At 40.2% G+C, this 18,675-nt stretch overlaps 1 protein-coding gene across 3 annotated transcripts in view; it reads right to left on the bottom strand.

The window, feature by feature from the left end:
• Positions 1-635: 635 nt before the first annotated feature.
• ZNF644 (zinc finger protein 644) overlaps positions 636-18,675 on the bottom strand; it is a 63,475-nt gene continuing 45,435 nt past the window's right edge. For 2 of the 3 annotated variants that reach the window (XM_083157128.1, XM_083157129.1), the window contains exons 3-7: positions 13,743-16,692; positions 8,759-9,343; positions 5,101-5,223; positions 3,882-3,984; positions 636-1,917 (exon numbers count right to left, since the gene is read on the bottom strand). In XM_083157128.1, the coding sequence (XP_083013254.1) occupies positions 1,725-1,917; positions 3,882-3,984; positions 5,101-5,223; positions 8,759-9,343; positions 13,743-16,665 (3,927 nt within the window). In that variant the 5' untranslated portion in view covers positions 16,666-16,692 and the 3' untranslated portion in view covers positions 636-1,724. The remainder of the gene's footprint in view (positions 1,918-3,881; positions 3,985-5,100; positions 5,224-8,758; positions 9,344-13,742; positions 16,693-18,675) is intronic. The other variant, XM_083157130.1, reaches the window with a different exon arrangement.

Here is an 18,675-nt window from a genome sequence, read left to right as displayed (position 1 = left end):
TAACTGGACAAAAAAACAACAAAAAACAAAGAAAGTAAAAAAAAAAAAAAAACACCTATCACCAAACATTTGTTATGGGGAAAACAAAAAATGAAATTCAGAAGGAATTCTATAATAGTGTAGTTGGATTTAAATTGACCTTTAAAAATGTTAAGCTCCAGTTTGTTTAAAAAAAATAGTGAAGCAATTTATGCTTGATGGTTAGCTTACCAGTAGGAAAATAAAGTTACTTCACAAGAAAATTAAAATAGACAGAGCAGATTTGAGAAAGAAAGTAATTATACAAGACTACTCAGCCATGCTAAATTCCAATACAATGTTCTGAAGAGCATATTTTCTCTACATCATGTGCTGCATCACAATGCATTTTTGAAATATTGTAGACTAACTCCATGCATATGTCTGAAAAAAAAGTTTTAATGAAATGCTATTTGGTAAAAATTGTACAAGCAGTCTGCAGTTTCAATGATGAAGCGGGGAGACCGTTCTAGTGTATTGTAAACAATCCATAATCTTACCTCCTTGTCAGAGTTCTCATTTTAGAAAATAAATGTGTAAAAGGTAAATAAATTTATACACAAAAAGCGTGTGTCAACAGTAAATTCTCTATTTGGGGGGGGGGGGGGGGGGGGGGGAGTGTAGATTCCCAGGATAACAGGTGCTGGAATATACAGCAGTTGAAGTCCATTTATAATTAGAGGCATTTCAATGAAAAAATTCCGTCCTCACAACACATTTATTTCAATATTTCTGCAAGTAGGCCCTTAGCATGAGCATAGTGTTACACAATTTCCATACACAATCACATCCAAAACGATTTCTAAATTTCAATTGTAAACATTCCCATATGTTGAAATATTAAACATTTGCTAAAATGCTCAAGTGTGGAGCTTAAATGAATTTTAAAAACAGTGTGATGAGAAAGCTACTTGTACAGAAATAGTTTTAATAAAATACCAAGTAGAAGAAATGACTACAAGAACATTAAAAAGAAATGGATATAACTGGTCAATTTCTTAAATTTCTTTTGCTATTAAAAAAAAAAAAATTCTCAAAAGCTACCAAAAAAAAAAAACTTAAAAGAATCATTGGGTAAATACATCTTTGTTGACAAAGTAGGAGGTAGCATGGATGCACCAGTTAGTGAGAAATGTGACTGAAATAAAAGTATTTCCTTACAACAAATAATTTCCAGTACTATTTACACTTTTCAGAAATACCTGTTAAACAATCCACCCTCCACTTTTTTTTTTTTTTAGTACAAAAGCATCGGTAATTTAAAAAACAAACAAAAAAACACATACATATTGTCTGTACAGAATAGTACTGATTGCCCTATGTGAATGGAACAGTCTTTAGAACTCTGCATTTTAAGTTAATACTTAATGCCCTACATCAGCCAATCAGTTTCCTTAATCTTAGCATATTCTCTTTTTCTTTCTTTTACAGGAGTCGTTTCCATGATCGTTGGGGACTTCAGTTTACAATATGGTCTTGCATTTGGAAAAGGCATGTATTCTAGGGTTGTGGTGTACTTCCATCTTGTAGGAAGACCGTGTTTGCGAGAGTTTATCATAATAGTACGGCACATCAGTATTTATTTTATCCTTTGTACTATAAACAAGAGTAGCAACGTGGTCTTAGAAATAGAAAAGAAAAAAAAAAAAAGATTAAAAGTCCCAATGTACATCCAACATAAAAGTTAGTTAATATGGTAATTGCTCTTATGTTGCTGCTTCTGCCATTACTAAAGAGAAATTTGTTTCAGAAATGGAGGAGGGCTTCTTTAGCAGGGGTTCCACTTCAACCATGCCCGCGCCAGTCCGTGGAAGATTTGCATTGACAATGTGACGCTGCAAGTGCTTTATCCAATCCTCTTGGACAGAAAGAGGTCCACGAAAGGCAAGACCACAAAACCTGTTCAAAATAAAAATGCAATTTAATTCATCAAGAGCAGAAAGGAACAAAAGAGGGTTTTTTATGTACTATCCCTTGGCTTTTAGTAACCATCAAGTAACTGCAATTTAATACAACAATAAAGGCAAAACAAACCCGGTTTGCACTAATAACCATTTAAAATTCCTTTGGCAAATTACAAATAGCTGGAAGCTTCTAAAAGCCACCATTTAGTAAATATACCTCTAAGTGACAAGCTTCACAAAAACAACCACATTAGGAATTCTATACATGAACATCAAATGCCACACCAAGTAGTCTTGTGGGAATACATACGTCATATCGACAAGCAATATGTGGACCCTGGAATGTTGGTGTTGGGATGTCTAACATTGTGGAAAGATAATTAAAGCATTTTACAGGCACCGGCAGCACAACGGTCAATGAAGATCAATCAACACATTTACAACTGTACGGTCAGTATGCGTGAAATGCTTTACACCTGCTAACATCCCACGGCCCCCCCTTTTGTGTCACTGCTCCTCATGCTTGCGTAAATTTCTGCTGAGGCACTACCACATTTCAAAAATATACTGGTTCTTGACAAAATGTGTATGTGGTAATGTGAATGACTAAATATTCGCTGTACAGTATGCGCTATATTATCTAGTGATAAATAATAAAATGGCGTTCGTGATTGTGCCCCATTGGAACTGGTTAGGATGCCAACAGCGTTATCCCAGTAGTCAAAATCCATATTGATCCTGGAAAGTATATAAACCCTAATATTCCACCCCCCCCACACAGCATGACCCTAACCTTCATCCCATTCCATCCCTTTCCTTGGAATAGGTCAGGATCCAATACAAATCTGAGAGGTGTTACTAGACCTCTATGAAAGCAGATAAAATCTTTGTGTAAGATTAGAAAAAAAAAAAAACAACCATCCATTACACTTTATATTCCACTAGCTATCATTAGCCATTAAAAATCAGAACTAGAAGGATGTCCGTGTTCACTAGCCCCCAACTATAAAAAATAAAAAAACATTTTGACCATCCATCCGGACTAGACTTATGGCCAGATGTATCAAGCTTCAAAAAGTAATGAAGTGAAGAGTGTCATTTTTCAAACCCAGTCTGCAACATGACAGTAAGGAGGTGATTGGCTGGCTGTTTATCACTCTCCATTTTCTCACTTTTTGAAGCTTGATACTTCTGGCCCTTAGTGGGAGAAATACAACTGCAGGCAGGAAATTAAAAAGCCCAGGGTTTTTCCCATATGAGTGTGGTTTGGTATTCCATTGCAGGACAAATTAATAAATTAAGCATATGGAAGTTTCCGATTACCTTAAGAGCCCCATACATTACAAAGATTTTGCACGATTTTTGGGCCGATCAAGTGGCAAATCATAGGAATTTTCCATCCGAACCCGTGAGCGATGGATCGGAGCCCCTAGATCGCCGTGCTGCACTATTGATTTATCTGAATCACGGATGGAAAACAGTGTTTTTTTGTGTGCATGCAGTATATTGCAGGAAGTTTGACTGGCATTTCCAGCCACCCTAGCCCCCTAATCCATCCCATCAGATAGATCTATGTTACAATTGTATACCATAAAATAGACCGCATGTGATCCATCTTATACAAAATTAGCACAAAAGTACAAAATTGTATGGAATCTCTCCCAGGAGGGTCCAGGGGGAGTTCAAGGGAAACCGCATCTGACTTCAGAGTCAGACAAATCATTGCAGTGATTTCATCATTAAGTCTAGTTACTCACCTTCCAAAGCATTGTCTTCTACATACACATTGGCATTATGTCCTCTGCAGCAGTGGTGAACATATTCGTTGTGTGGAGTGTCTGAGTGTGAGCAAATGTCTGTAGTATGTGACCTCCAGCTAGCTTGCTTAAGTGCATTCATTTAGGACAAACAAAGAGAAGTTCTAATAGGAATGGACTTCACATTCGCATATTCTATTACCTGCATCTCAGAATGTAAACTTCATCGGCACTGTGTGGTAACTGCAGGACTTTTTTCTTGCTTCCAGACCTCGATCTCGACTTCTTCTGCTTGCAATCTAATACTAGTACACAAAGTCACAGCATTAGAACGGAGGTACCTGCTTCCGTAACCAAAACCTAGAATGACGACTTCTACTATTATTTGTATCTGAAAACACAAAGATATTTTGGATACCCTTTTTAAAGACCTACATATATTACCGCTACTCGACTAAAACCACTTCTCTGGATACCTATAACATATTGTACTGGGAAAGTGAATGGGCATACACTCCTTCACAGATAGTGGGCCAGATCTATCAAGCTTCAAAAAGTGATAAAATAGCAAGTGAAGTGGCCAGCCAGTCAGCTCGTAACTGCCGTGTTAGAGGCTGGGTTTGAAACTTGATAGGTAAGAGCTGATTGGTTGGTGGTTATCACTCTCCACTTTATCACTTTTTGACGCTTGTTACATCTGTCCCAGTATCTTATGCAGGTAGAAGTGACGTAAACATGAACATTTTATACATGAAAGTAAAAAGCTTGCAAGTTCAAGCTTCAAGAGTTAGCTATAAATACAGTAAGATGACACTAAAAGACAAACTTGAATCATTGTTAATAAGAGGATACATTCACTAGATAGATCAAACATTACAATAAACTAATGTGCGCTAAAGTCATAGCAGCAGCTTTCTGAGCACTCAAATAAAATCCCATTGAAAAAGCACTTTGCTTTCTAGAACAATATATGTCAGAACCTGTTGGACTTTCTGCGGCACCAAAATGATACTTTTCGATTAGCTTTGCAACTAGCGGTTCAGCTTATAGAATACTTTCATTTGAATTCTGATCTAGCGTTATAACACTGGAAAGATTGCAAAACATGCCAGCTGAATACATATTTATGGAGGTTCTAGAAATGAAGAGGTCAGTCAACTACGAATAAAAATGTATTTCGAGCAGGCTCTCTTATGGAGAACCTTCGCCAGACTGGCGAGCACAGTACATTGCTAAACATTTGATGTGATTGTCCTTGCGCGGTGAATCAGCCGGTAGACATTTTACAGGGTACAGCTGGCATGTTTAGTAATGGCATATTGCTGCCAGATAGTAATGGTGCTTTATTGGTGGCTAGAGTTGCAGTTCAAGTGCTGTGCCTTAAGAAAAACGATTAAGTATCTTGCTATGAAAATGCATACCTGTTCCGGTCAACAGTCCAGCAGTCTTCTTCCGGGAATAAGCTCGCATATGGTTAGACAGGCTAACAGCACTTGAAAACGTTGTATTGCAATTCACACAGGTCTTATGCTTCGCAGACATACCTAACAGTCAAAAGAAATCTAAAATCCAGGTCTCTCCCAAAAACACACATTTATGCATTACCTAGTACCCTAGGTATGGAAACATTAAAAACACATAAGAGACAGGGTGTGTCATTGGGTCGATTGCTGAAGGTCAACATGACAGGTTGAAACAAGAAATTGGTCAACATGGCTAAGGTCAATAATGGCAAGGTCGACAGTCAAAATGTAGACATGAAATTTTCAGTCACGAATATTGACAGTGTCAACATGGACATCGTCAAAGTGTACCGCTGCTCTCTACATGCTTCGGGCACAGTGCCACGCTGCACTCAGCACACTATTCTATTCTCCCTCCACGCCCTAATAGTGGATGGTAGGGCATGAAATGCCACCTGTCGGCTAAAAAAAACAAAAACCTCATGTCGACCTTGCCAATGTCAACCTTTTTGACCTTTGCGTTGACCTTCAGTGGATCGACCCAAGATACAAAGTCTACACAAGTATTGCTTACATGTGTTCTAGATGTCAAATGTATGACTATGTAAGCCCCATTCATATTTCCACAAATTAAAGCAATAAGAGCTTCTCCAGCAAATAGTATACAAGCGTTCAATGTACATGAAAAATAAAAGTCTAGTTGACAAAGTGGTAATTAAAGTGTTTTACCCACAAGACTGTAAAAAGGCACAGAACTAAATTAAGGTTGCTGATGAAGGCTGGAAGAAAAGGTGGTAAAACACACCACCAAACAGCTGTTAGACAAAACATTTTATTCAGTGCCTTTTATGTTCATTACTTTGGATGCGCAACCAATAATGAAAGTTAATGATTTGAAGTTTCTTGCAAAAATGATTGTGCTAAGCAAATGATCAACAAACGAGGATTTTGCTCATCACAGAATAATTTGTAATTTAAGGAATTAGTTTAGTACTGAAGTTTATAACTTGCACAAGCACTGTATACCAATTACTTCTGAGAACAAAAAAAAGGTAGTAGTCAGATAATGTAGGGCCTTTTCAGTATCCACAAAATGACAGTAACAAATTGAGACATATATTACGAATGCAGAGGATTATTAAAATGGATAACTGATAAGTCAATGCATTCTGAAGATTGAATCACTGTCAACATGTGTATAGGTGAAAAGCAAGGCATGATCTGTAAAAAGTACAATCAAAATTTGGCTCTACGTATTAGTAAACTTGTGGCCGATGTGAAAACGCACTTAAATCTATGGGCCTACTTCTGAGTCGCAGCAAGAAGCTGCTGTTGTGGTCAGGTCATAAGAAAAGTAATGAGAGTTCTTGGGTAGTTTTTTGAGGCGGTAACTAGAGCACACACACAATAGAAAAAGTCCCTACATTTGGAATACCATGGGAGGTCAATACAGATGCACAGCCACAAGCATAGGAGGCCATAGTCAGACAAAGACAGCGGTTCCCAACTACTCCTACCCCTGGGGATACTCCGCAGACTAGTTGGGGGTATATGAAAAATAATATTGGTAATGGCAGAAGTAGTCTCCCGTCTTCTCCGCAAGTAACAACACACAAGGATCAGCATGTAAAATAGTGCACAGGTCATTAGCCCACACAATCATGGCCTTAGAGACCCAGGCTGAAGCTATAAGAGGGCGAAGTGTGTAGCCCACCCCTTCAAAAATTGCCTTGAGGTTACCCTCCAGCTTCTTATCTACGGGGTCCTTAAAGGCTGCCCCCCCTCCTGAACTGGTAGCACAGTGGCTTTTGACAATCGTGCCACAGAAGCATCTACCACTGGAACTTTCTCCCAGAGGTCTGCATGAGCCTCAGGCATGGGGTATAGACTTAAAAATCTCTTTGGCATCTGCAGCCTTTTATCGGGCGTTTTCCAAGCCCCTTCCAATAAATCCTGTAAACCTTCATCTGCAGGGAAGGTAACAGCTTCCTTACGCTGCCGTTTAAATACACCTTTTGCAGGAGTTTTATCCTCCACAGACAAATTCAAAGCCTGTTTTACAGCAGTAATCAAATCCTCCACCCCTGCGGCCGAGGAATCCTCAGAATCATCACCCTGTTCCCAGGGAATGTCTGCATGCTCTCCCTCCTCTTCAGCAACAAACAATGGCACTGAATAAGACCTTTTAGGGGTCCCCACAGCATCAACATCCATTTTGTCTAGCAATTCACTAAACCTGCTAATCCCCTTAGCAGTATCCTGCATGACCTGAAGGAAGCCAGGATCTGCCTGGGTCAGAGGCAAGGAGCCAGAGGACTGCTGAGATGATGACATAGGTCTCTGAGAATCTACCAAGACATCACTCTGTCTGTCCAGTAATTGCACTAAAGCATTAACCGACCTGCCCAGGGCACTGGCCCACGCAGGTTCTAATTGCTCTACCCTCTGGGGTTCACTCCCCATGGGTCTCACAGCAGTGCAAGTAATACACAAGCCCCCCTTGGCCATCTGCTCAGGGACAAATTTCAGTGTACAAACACTGCAAGCGCTCAATGTATTAAGGGCTCCCTCCCCCAAAACCTCAGACATGATGTAAAGTAAAACAGTCACAGCGCATTCACTGTACAGGCGTTTAATACAGAGCCAATGTACTCAGTCACTTATCTGTCTGATGGTTTCAGATGTGGGGAAAACGATGCCCAGGAAATCCAAACACTCTGTCAGGATCAGTCAGCCAGCTCAGCTCCGCTGCAAGCGTTCCGAATGGCGCCAAAACAGAGTGAGGGAAGAGACCAAGTCCCTGCTGCTGCGGGGTCCTTGACTCTTGGCGCCAACCACCCCCAGACAGCCGCTCCCATTGTAGGATCTCCTAGTTCCAGTATCTCCCCCTCAGCTGGGGACCACTTGGAACATGCCTGTAACACACTGCTGTCCTCTCATATAGGAGCTCAGTGTATAAGCTCCGCAGAAAATGGCCGCCGCCATCACGGAGCGCCAGTCCCCCATGATCCCCACCTAGCGTGAAGCCGGTTTCAGAGCGCTCCGGAGCCCAGGCAGCTTCTTAAAAGAAGCTGTAAGCGCTGCACAGGGAGGCCAGACAGCGTCTCCCCTGTGCACAGTGAGCTGACAGGACGCGCTTCTGTCAGCCCCTGCTGCGCTGTCAGTGTGAGGATTCAGTGAGAATCCTCACACTGTGCCTACCTAGCTAGTGTAAAAGTTAATAAAATAATAAAACCCTAACTAACTCTAATCCTTCGGCTGCTCCGGCAGCCCTTTAGAATAGCACCCACTCCAGTGGGCACCTAACACGAACTGAGGAGTCTGGGATGCAGAAGGGAGGAGCCTACCCTCCAAAAGCTTTAGGATAGGTGCCTGGCTCCTACGGACCCTCCTACATCCCAATGTTGAGCTGTGTCACCAGGACCAAGAGAAAATTGGGCATCTAAGTGTCATAAGTTTGTAGGCCATTTGCAAAGAACCCGACATACTGCTGCGTTCGCCTTTGCATGCGACTCAGAATCAGGCCCTATGCGTTTAAAAAGACACTAGAAGTAAAGGCCATAAGTTTCAATCTGCACCATAATAGTTTATAAACGGAATAAAAGGTTGGGCTTACCTGGAGGAAAGGCAAAGTCAAAGCCCTTTTGGGAACTGCACATCAATGAACAGTCTTCATTTAGTGGGTGAAGGCATTTCTGGATGAATCTCTTTCTAGCCGTTTGATTGACCTTTTGAGAAGATTCCGTGTTCTTTTCTTCACCCGATTTTCTCATTTTAAGAAGTTCAATTAGTGAAAGAGGTTTATCCTTTTCACCATGCCCACCTGTTTCTCCACATTCATTTAAGTGCACCCCTTCCTGCAACATTTGCTCAGATATAGCATCAGTTTTTAACCCATTACGTTGCATGTCAGGAGGTGCAGCACTGGTTTTTGAGAAGTCTTTATTGGAAGGTTTGTGTGCAGAGTACGGCCTATGAACAGTACGCCTGTTATTAAGGACTTTCAGGAGTTGCTCATATTTTTCTTCATTTTGTAGCATTTCATTCAAAACACAGATCGGTGATTTGTGCGCATCCCATTTTGTTTTGCCAAGTCTTTTTAGATGACCACGAACATGATTTGACAAGCCAATTTTTGTATCAAACCAGCCTCCACAAAGTAAGCAGGTGTGCTCAGATGGACTCTCCGATTTCTCTATAACTGATGGCATAAATGAGAAATGTTAGCACCTACAGCTATTAAAGAAACTGGCTTTTACATGACTAATTCTTAAAGTACAACATATTAGGGATAACACATATGCCAAACTAAAACTCAGGTAATATTGAAGCTCCTTTAGAAACCCTAAAACCTGCATACGTGTGTTCCACTGAATCAGAAGAATTACATGACATACTTATGGTGCCCATACACTTACTCTATTTGGGACGATTTCACCTGATACCAATGGATCTGGCCGAGAAATCTGGCCGAGGATCAGTTAGTCATCTCCTCCGACCTGATGCAGGGTCCAGTGCACATCGCATTGGAGTAAGGAGGTCCGACAGGCTGCACATTAACTTTATCGGATCGGACCCATTAGTGGCACATTGTGGGTGCTTTTTAAACACCCACTATGTGTTGGTTCCGATCCAAGGTGTGTGCCAGCAGCAAAGCACCGCTAGCACACACCTATATGCAGTGGCAAGGGGCGGGCAGCGGGGTCAGAGTGGCGGCTGGGGGCTAGTAGCGGCATTTGCTGGGAGACGGGGCAGGGTGAATTTGATCAAATATTTTTAAGACTGGCCGGATGCTGATTGGCTGAAAGAATTATTTTGGCCAATCAAATGGGAGGCCACCGATTGACTGAGAGAATTCTCTCAGCCAATAACCAGCAGGTCATTCTTTTCAAATTGACCAGCCGCTTCCTGCGTCACCTCGCGGGATGCTAATAGCTCCCAGTCGCTGCTCCGACCATGCCACTGCCAGCTCTCAGGGAGTTATTACGTATTCGAGCCTCCCAGGGAGCTCAAGGGCATTTTGGTCTGACTAGTCCTTAGGACAAGTCGGACTAATGTACGGGGGCCTTTAGCCAGATATTTAAGAGTAGGTTTTTAGGTTTTGAACTATAAAGATGTGTAGAGGTTTCTACCCAATTTCTCCAAAAACCAGGCATTCCCAACCTTGGTCCTCAAGGCATACTAAAGCTAGGTACACACTAATAGAAATATCTGCACATCAACTGATCCGCAGATATATCTCTGGACCGATTGAGCTTGCCCATTGAGCTCTCAATCACCGCCGGCTCTGGTGCGGGTGGTCGGTGGATTGCCAGTACACACAGAACGAAACAAGCACATATTTTTAGATTTATCGTCCTTCAGCTGTGTTGCACAGCCAATGCGATGTCTGAATGACGCCATTCACAGACATATCACTTGTACATATTGGTGGCCAATGGTCCAGAGGTATAACAGCCATACATTACCCTGCATAACAGTCCATGTTTTAGGGATATCCATGCCTGAGAACAGGTGATTTAATTAGTGCCTCAGTTATTTTGATTTAACCATCTGTGGTGAAGCCCAGAGATCAAAAAAACATGCACTGTAAGTGTGCCATGAAGAAAGTTTAGGAATGACTCTGCATAAACTATAAAATATGCTATAGGAACTATATTCCAAAAATGTGATCTACACTTCTTAGACCTGCCGTATCTTTGGAAGTTTGAAAATGTAAAAAAAGGCAGTAATATTACACACAAACCCATATTTTGCTTTCCAATTTAATTATATGGCAACAAAATTATCTTTTTTTTTTTTTTTTAAAGAATTCCAGTTACTATCTGGTGATATATTTATAAATTAATAGTGCCTGAGTAGATTTTCTTCTTTTCCTTTATGGCAACTTTGTCTAATTGTGATTCTGTGAGGAGACCTGCAAAACATGAACTATGTGGTGTCCTAAGGACCAAGTTTGAGAAGCTGTGCATTAAAAAGAACTTACAATACATTACCTAGCACTCTCCTGTGTGTATTGAATGTGTATAGCTTCATTGTGTCTGGGAATTTAGCAATGGCTATTAGCAATTGTGTGCCTGGTGTATTTTAGAATATAGGAAAATGAACAGATACAAGAGGATATATTCTTAAAACGATTAATGGTATACAGTCAAACTGCATGCAGTAGGTTGATTATCAACTGTAACGCATGTAAACTCTAATTCTGAATCCCTTTATGCAACTCTGACCGTATACTATATATAGTTTAAATACATCTTCTTGTATCTGTTCAAGGTCATATCCTACAGAAAACACCATTGCCGCATTCCCACAAAACACACAATTTTTACACAGGTTAGCGCTAGTAATGATTTAAGGGCTGGACTCCCTATACCAAAGCCATGGGCGCTTAAACAGGTCACTTTTCCAACATTTCTGCTTGCCACCTTGGAACGATATAGCAAGTAGAAATGCTGGGGCTTTTGGAAAGATAACCTCCAAATGAATAGGAGCTTGTGTGGGATCTTAAGTCAAGCAGCTGTGAAATGTGGGGCAGTCACTTACACAACATGAGGAAAAAAGAAAGCTGAAATCACAGTGCTAATTTAGAGGAATGATTAAAAATGATAATATTCAAGACATGAAAAAAAACATTTGTTATAATAAATAAATCTTTGAAGGTGCAATTGCTAGTATGTAGTCCCTCCATTAACTACACCTTTCAAGGCGTATGCACCCAATTTTTAATCCTTTCCACTCCATGAATATCCACCCTGTGGCATCCTTCTATAGTGAGTGTTGAGCTGCCACCTATAGACCGCTTATTAACATTGTGTCTCTCATATGAGGTCGTTATAGGAACAATACTTTGTGCAGTTTCTCTCAATAATTCATCTATAAGCAGCGATAGAGGTTGGGTCTCCCTTATCTGTGTATTCCAAAAACCAAAACTATTCCAAAAACAGTTTTTCAGATTTTGCGGGAGTTTTCTCCCGGCCACGTTTCTCATACGTACCTCGTCCCCCTATGTTCACGGCAGCCTTCAGGATCCTTTTCAGTGGCATCTCTGGTCCCCGTGGTGCATTGCACCAGTGAAGTCTCCGTCACGCCCGCACATCATACCCCTGGGACCAGAGAAGCCGGGGGACACCACCAGGGGACCAGGTAGTATGGGGAAAGAAAAATGCTAAAATCCTGAAAAATCTCTTATCCAAAATGCTTGTGGTGCCGAACATTTCGGATAAAGGTATACTCAACCTGTACAAGCAATTGCATCTTCAAAGTTTCATGTATTTTAACAAATGTTGTTATTTTCTTTCATCCCTTCAATATATATTAGAAATTATAAATCATTCCTCTCATTTAGCGCTGTGTATTAGTGTTCTCTTTTCCAGAAATGTCAGGGCTGGCAGCGACAACTACATGGCTCCACTGGACACCCGGCAATGACAGCCACCGGTGCAAACTACTAAATAATTTCCCCAAACTCGCATACAATCCCGATAAATGAATACAAGAGCTGAATGTAATTAAAAATAGAAGCAGACACAAGTGATCTCTTCCCCGATAAAACAAAATATTTATTAGCCATTATTAGATATAAATTGTTAAGGTGCCCATACACGCTGCGATAACGTTCAAAACGCATCGCATTGGATAGAATCGCACCGTGTACCTGCAGGGATGCGATGCGTGTCCCAGTGGGTACAATATTGTATAGCACAAGAATTATCTGCAGGCAGTACTTTTTGTTCTACATCGCGTCACTTTTGTAGTACATGCGATGCGATGTACATTACTTAACTATAAACTCCAAAAAAAAAAAAAGGAGGCTAAAATCGCATCGCACCCGCACTGTACAGTAGATCGCATCACATCCCCCTTCAAGTGCTAAAATCGCACGGCACAAATAAAGTACAAAACGCACAGCACACATATCGGCACGTGTATGGGCACCTTTAGCTCAGAGTGTTTATTGCCTAATAAGAATATAGGTACTTATGTAGTATCTGGGCGTCCGATTTAGAAATCGGGTCGGTAGCATCGCATGCGAACAAATCGTATGCGATGGTCCCGATTTTTCCATAGGATTCAATGTTAAAATGGTCTGAGTCCATATTAACATAGAATTCAATGGGAAAAAGGGGTCCTTTTCCTTTCCCCACTATCCAAGTGGGCATGGAGTTGGATATAAACCTGTGGCGAGCGTAGTGAGCCCCGCGAGAGGACACAATACTTTTTTAAGAAATCTGCATCCCCTCGTGGGGCTCGCCACAGGTTTATATCCAACTCCATGCCCACTTGGATAGTGGGGAAATGAACAGGACCTTGTTAACATTGAATCCTATGCTATCCTATGTGATTTTGCCGAAAATCTCGTCGAATCGCATCTGATTGTATGCCTTAAGGTAAGGCATACAATCAGAAAATCAGCAGCCCAGATACTACATAAGTACCAGAATATATTCTAATATTTACACAATAGACACTATTTTACCTAAAGAAAAAAACTGAATAATCATTAGAGTTTTTGGGAACAGGGAGTTGTAAGGGAGGTAGTGCTAGATTATGCAAATTAAAGGGTCGCATAAACATTAATGAGTATTTCATTCACCCACCTTTTCTAACACGTTTTGTTGGAGTTCCAGTTCTCTTGAAGTGCTGCATTTTATCACTTGTTGCTATTTGTTCTGGAGATACCACGTGACGAGCTTCATAAGTTAAACCTGCTCGATGTAAATGTCCACGGACATGATTTGATAATCCAACTCCTGTTTCAAAAGTTGCAGGACAGTATGGACAGGATTTCTTTTCCAGAGTCAAATCACTCCAGTGGAATATAGAACTGTGGCTTGGTAACCCAGAATCTGCATTTTCTGTATTATCAGTACTGGACATATCATGCAAATAATCCTCCTCCTCACCATCTTCATAATACTCAAAATAATAGCCATCATTATTATTATAATGCAAGCTATTGTCCTCGCTATGATGATCTTTCGTTTTGTCTTTAAACATTGAGTAAACTGCCTTTTTTGTTGGACTGTTATAGGTATCATCTGGTGATTCTGTGCTATAATCACAAAGGTCGCTATTCTCCCACCCATCATAGTCATCCTTTTTTTCAGAAGAGTCAAGTTTCTTAAGTACAACATAGGTCATTTTTTGAAGAAAATCAGGGTAACTATCCATGTCTTCTTCGGTGACCGGCTGCTCAAGATCTGATTTACGTACCCTCTTGACTGCTACCCGATCCTTAAACCCGACAAGCCTACCTGGGTGTCTGTTATGAGGATCCATAATTAAGCATTCTTCTTGAAGGTTGGGTGACTTGGAAAGTAAATGTAAAGAGTTGCTAGAATTATCATCTTGCTTTTTTAAGCTCAGTGGGTATACATGGTTTGATTTCTTTAATGCCTTGTAGCTGTCCCACTTTTGATTGTATCTGTAGGCATGGTTCATCCTTGCCTGCTTTTGTTTCATCTGAAAATACCTGTGTTTTTGGTCATTGCTAGTGAAAAGTAGAGCTTTATTTGGAGAAATTGAAGGACCGCAAACCGATTGGGCAGCACTTTTTCTAGCTTTCTGTATCTTGTGTTTTCTGTACAACTTTGTATAATTGTGGGTTTGACCAACGGAGCCGTAGGGTCTTTTCATATCCTGTTTTAAGACAGAATTCTTTGGAAAAGAAGGAGGGTGCTTAACAAACTCTTTAGTCTCAGTATCGCTATCTAGGAGTTCATGATCTGAAAAACGTTCTTGTTTAAGTATAAGCGGACCATTAAACTGGTCAATGGAAGATGGTGGATGTACATATTCATTGTGTTTCCTTAAAATATTACGGGAAGATGTGGCAAAAGGACACATCTTACAGACATAGGTTGCAGGTTTTTTGGAGGGAAGGAAAATTGAATTTTTCATGGATTTTTTCTGATATTTCCTCTGGGGGAGATCTGAAGTCAAAACAGAACATTTTACCACTGCCCCATGAGCAATACCTTTGTGACACTCTAATTCATTTTCTGTAACGGCCATAAAGTTACACTCTTCGCAACAGTAATAACGTTTATCTTTCTCGTGGGTTTTGGCATGCTGCACAAATGTCTTTGGGCAGTTGGTTCCAAATATACACTGTGGACATTGCAATCGGGCACTTCTACCTTCATCTTGGAGCTCTTTTAATTCACGGATTTCCTCCATCAGTTTCTGACGTCGTTCCTGATGTATAATCATATGTTTAAGAAGCGAATTACGATCTCTAAAGGTTCTTCCACACTCCCTACAAGCATATGGTCTTGGAACGTTGAGGTGACGAAAGTGATTATTCCCATCCAAATGATACATCATGTGTCTATGAAGATGTTTCTTCTCCCTAAAATTCACATTGCATTTTGTGCAGGGATAAAAAGATGGCTCTTGATCACTAGTGCATGTTGGAGGGGACGGGGAGTCACAACTTTGGACATCACTGGGAAAGAAGGAGTCAACGTGAACGGGTGAGGTTTCCCCAGAGTAGTCACAGACTGGACTATAGATATAATGATTGATAGCTTCCATCGCTTCTTTTGGAAAATGTTCTTCAGAGTCATCATGAGAAGATTCAGATTTTATGTTCATTAAATCAAATTTGTGTGGAGCCCCCACTTGCTCTTCATCGCTGTGTTCCATCAGATCTAAATTTAATAGCTTTGATTTCTTGGAAATGTAACTTACATCATTATAAGCATCTTCTGAATAGCAACGGGTTATCTTACTACCATCCATTTTTCGCTTTCGCTTTTTTTCTACCTTTACAACACAATTCTTTTCAGGCTCTTGCATTTTATCATTTACCAAGTCTCTCTCGGTACTCAAATTAGCTGGTTTCCCAGCTATAGAATCATTGGCGGGGCAATTTTGGGTCTGATTATATATCTCATTCCCAGGTATCATTTTCCTATCATTACACACATTATCTACTGGCCCTACTAAAGTGCTATCCAGTCTGAAACTATGCCCATTAGATGTTTCACACCCAACAGAAGAGGAGGTAGGAAGTTTAAGAATGGAATGGGTTGCTTTCTTGGCATGTGCTACATCAGGTAACAAGAATAAAACTTGCTGACTTGATATCTGTACAGTGTTCTTTGAGGGTGGTTTATGATGTCCAACAACCTGCAACGTTGAACACAAATTGGTTTGTGACCCCATAGGTTGGTCTGTGGTTAATGAAATACTGTCTGCTGTCAGGATGGAAGTCTTATTTGAGGAGTGCGAAACTGGCCCATTATTAAATCCTTTAGGCAAGATACAGTTTTCACTTGAGACAGTTGGAGCACCATCATGTGTTAAGCGAGAACCGTGGACTTTGCTTAAGGCTTTATCAGAGCTATCCCTTGACGGTTCAGGCACAGACAAAGAGCTATTTTTCTCAAGAGAGGATAGACTAGTTTGTATTTTCTTAAATGCTGCATCATTCTCCTCGACAGAGTGGACACGTTTTTCCTCTTTGAGGCGTTCGTTAGCATCAGTACTTTCAGCACTTATCTGGGACTCCTCCATATTGTTGTTTTGCCCATTAAATAATTTCTAGAAAAGAAAAAAAGGGGAAACAAAAATAAAGATTTGAAAATAAGCAATATTTAAGACAACATTTTATGATTTCTAAATACTAAAGTTATTAAACAAAGTTATATATTTATACAGTGCCACAAGTGTTCAGCAGCGCCTAACAAGCCATAAATGAGCATAAACAAGAAAAGGACTGTGTACACACGTTGAGATTTGACATGTTTTTTTACCTAGCGATCCCAACGCGCGCTCCCGTGACAGCACAAATCAAAACCCAGATAGACAGGACAGCAATGACTATATAGTGCAAATCTAATGTATGAATTGTATGTTAAAAGTACAGAGATCACAAAGATTGAATAGCACTCGAATCTTAAGTCGAATAGCAAAGGAATCTCACCGTGTGTACAAGGCAATTTAGGACCAACACGTGTAAATAAAGATGGTTGCCTCAGGGGACAGGACACTGAAGTAACTATTCGGTTGGCAGAGACCTTGGGTTATGTTTTGGTCAAATCCACCACACTTTGTCTAGTTCCTTCCTACTTACATTATGCAGAACACTCAAACATACACAAAAGCTCTTCATATTGCAGACTTTGCTGTTCCAAACTACTTGTGCAAAATGGAGTCAGACTGCCACACAATCTGCAAGTAATTTACTGGTCCCTTTTTTTAAACTTGCATACGATAAAAACATTTTTTTAAAAACCAACACTGTCCGGACATTTGTGTTTGTCCCTTTTTTGTGCATCAATAGTTTGAGAAGGTCGCTTATTTAGAAGTCTTAGAGCATTGCTTACTTTCAGCTGCAGCACAAAATATTCATGTTTTCTATACAATAAATGGTTTTCAGTTCCTGTGTTCCAAGTTTGAGAGAAATGTATTTTCAAAGAATCTAATACTCCTATAGCTTGTCACCCTGCTGTTAAGGGGCACCAGAAAACTTGTTTTAAATGGGAAGCGTCTGTTCTTTCTTGAAACCTCTAACACCAGAACAGATGGATGGAGCATGTAAGGTTTTACCTCTGAGGTGGTAAGTGAAGCCTCTCATTAACACTGAATTTACCACTTCGTTAGCAACATTACTTCCTGTTGAGAACCGCTAATATCTCATCTCAAATGGAGTGAGCATACATTTACCTCGGTTCATAATAAGTTGCAACATAGATGCTTAGTTGTCACTTTACATACTTGAATGTTTATTTTCTCTGTCCTTTTGTACAAAATACAGCATTAAACTCACTAGCAGAATTTCTGCTCTTTATTGACCATATTATAAAATGTGATCTATATTTAGCTTGTCCAAGTCCTGCTGGGTGATGCTTTAGCACCATTTTGGAGTGCTAAAATAGACTAAAATGTGTATTTTCTGTCATTGTGGGAACATGCCTCTGGTATACTGCTGGGAGTCTTGATACGTTGAGGGGAGTCACACCAGAAATTAATTCCTTTGTGCAGTTAGCACATTTAATTAGAGCTAGAATGTAAATATATTTAGTGCATCACTTCTGATTTTGAATAAGTTAAATAGAATACTTTCTGGTTAAATGTGCCATTTAAGAATTCTGAAAAAGAACAGAAAAAAAAACCAGTATCTTCGGCATTGTGACATTCATGCTAGTGAAGGAATTAAGATTTGTTTCAGTTGGGAGCCAACTACAATTAACATATTTGGAATGTATGCGTGTAGAATTTACTGGGGTACAGTGGTTCAGCTTGCACTTTCTTGGCAGCTTCTGCACAAATTGAATCTGCCTGGATTAAAACTTTGGGGGGGGTGTCATTCCATGGTAACTAACATTACATTTTGACTAAACAGATCATGTGAAATATTTTTGAGCTTTTTTTGGAATATTTTGTGCAAAGTAACTGTTGCTTGTGTGGTACATGATTTGATTTTGATGCAAAGCTGGTCATGAAAACCGGTAACAAACGTTACATGAAAAGGACATGTTCATGGAATGACCCAGGTGGGTATTCAATAGAACCCAATATTTC

This window comes from Crinia signifera, chromosome 8 (assembly GCF_055691185.1).
Source record: "Crinia signifera chromosome 8, ASM5569118v1, whole genome shotgun sequence".
NCBI classification, from domain to species: domain Eukaryota; kingdom Metazoa; phylum Chordata; class Amphibia; order Anura; family Myobatrachidae; genus Crinia; species Crinia signifera.
Note: the sequence above shows the minus strand (reverse complement) of the source record. Positions and strands in the feature narration are given on the sequence as shown.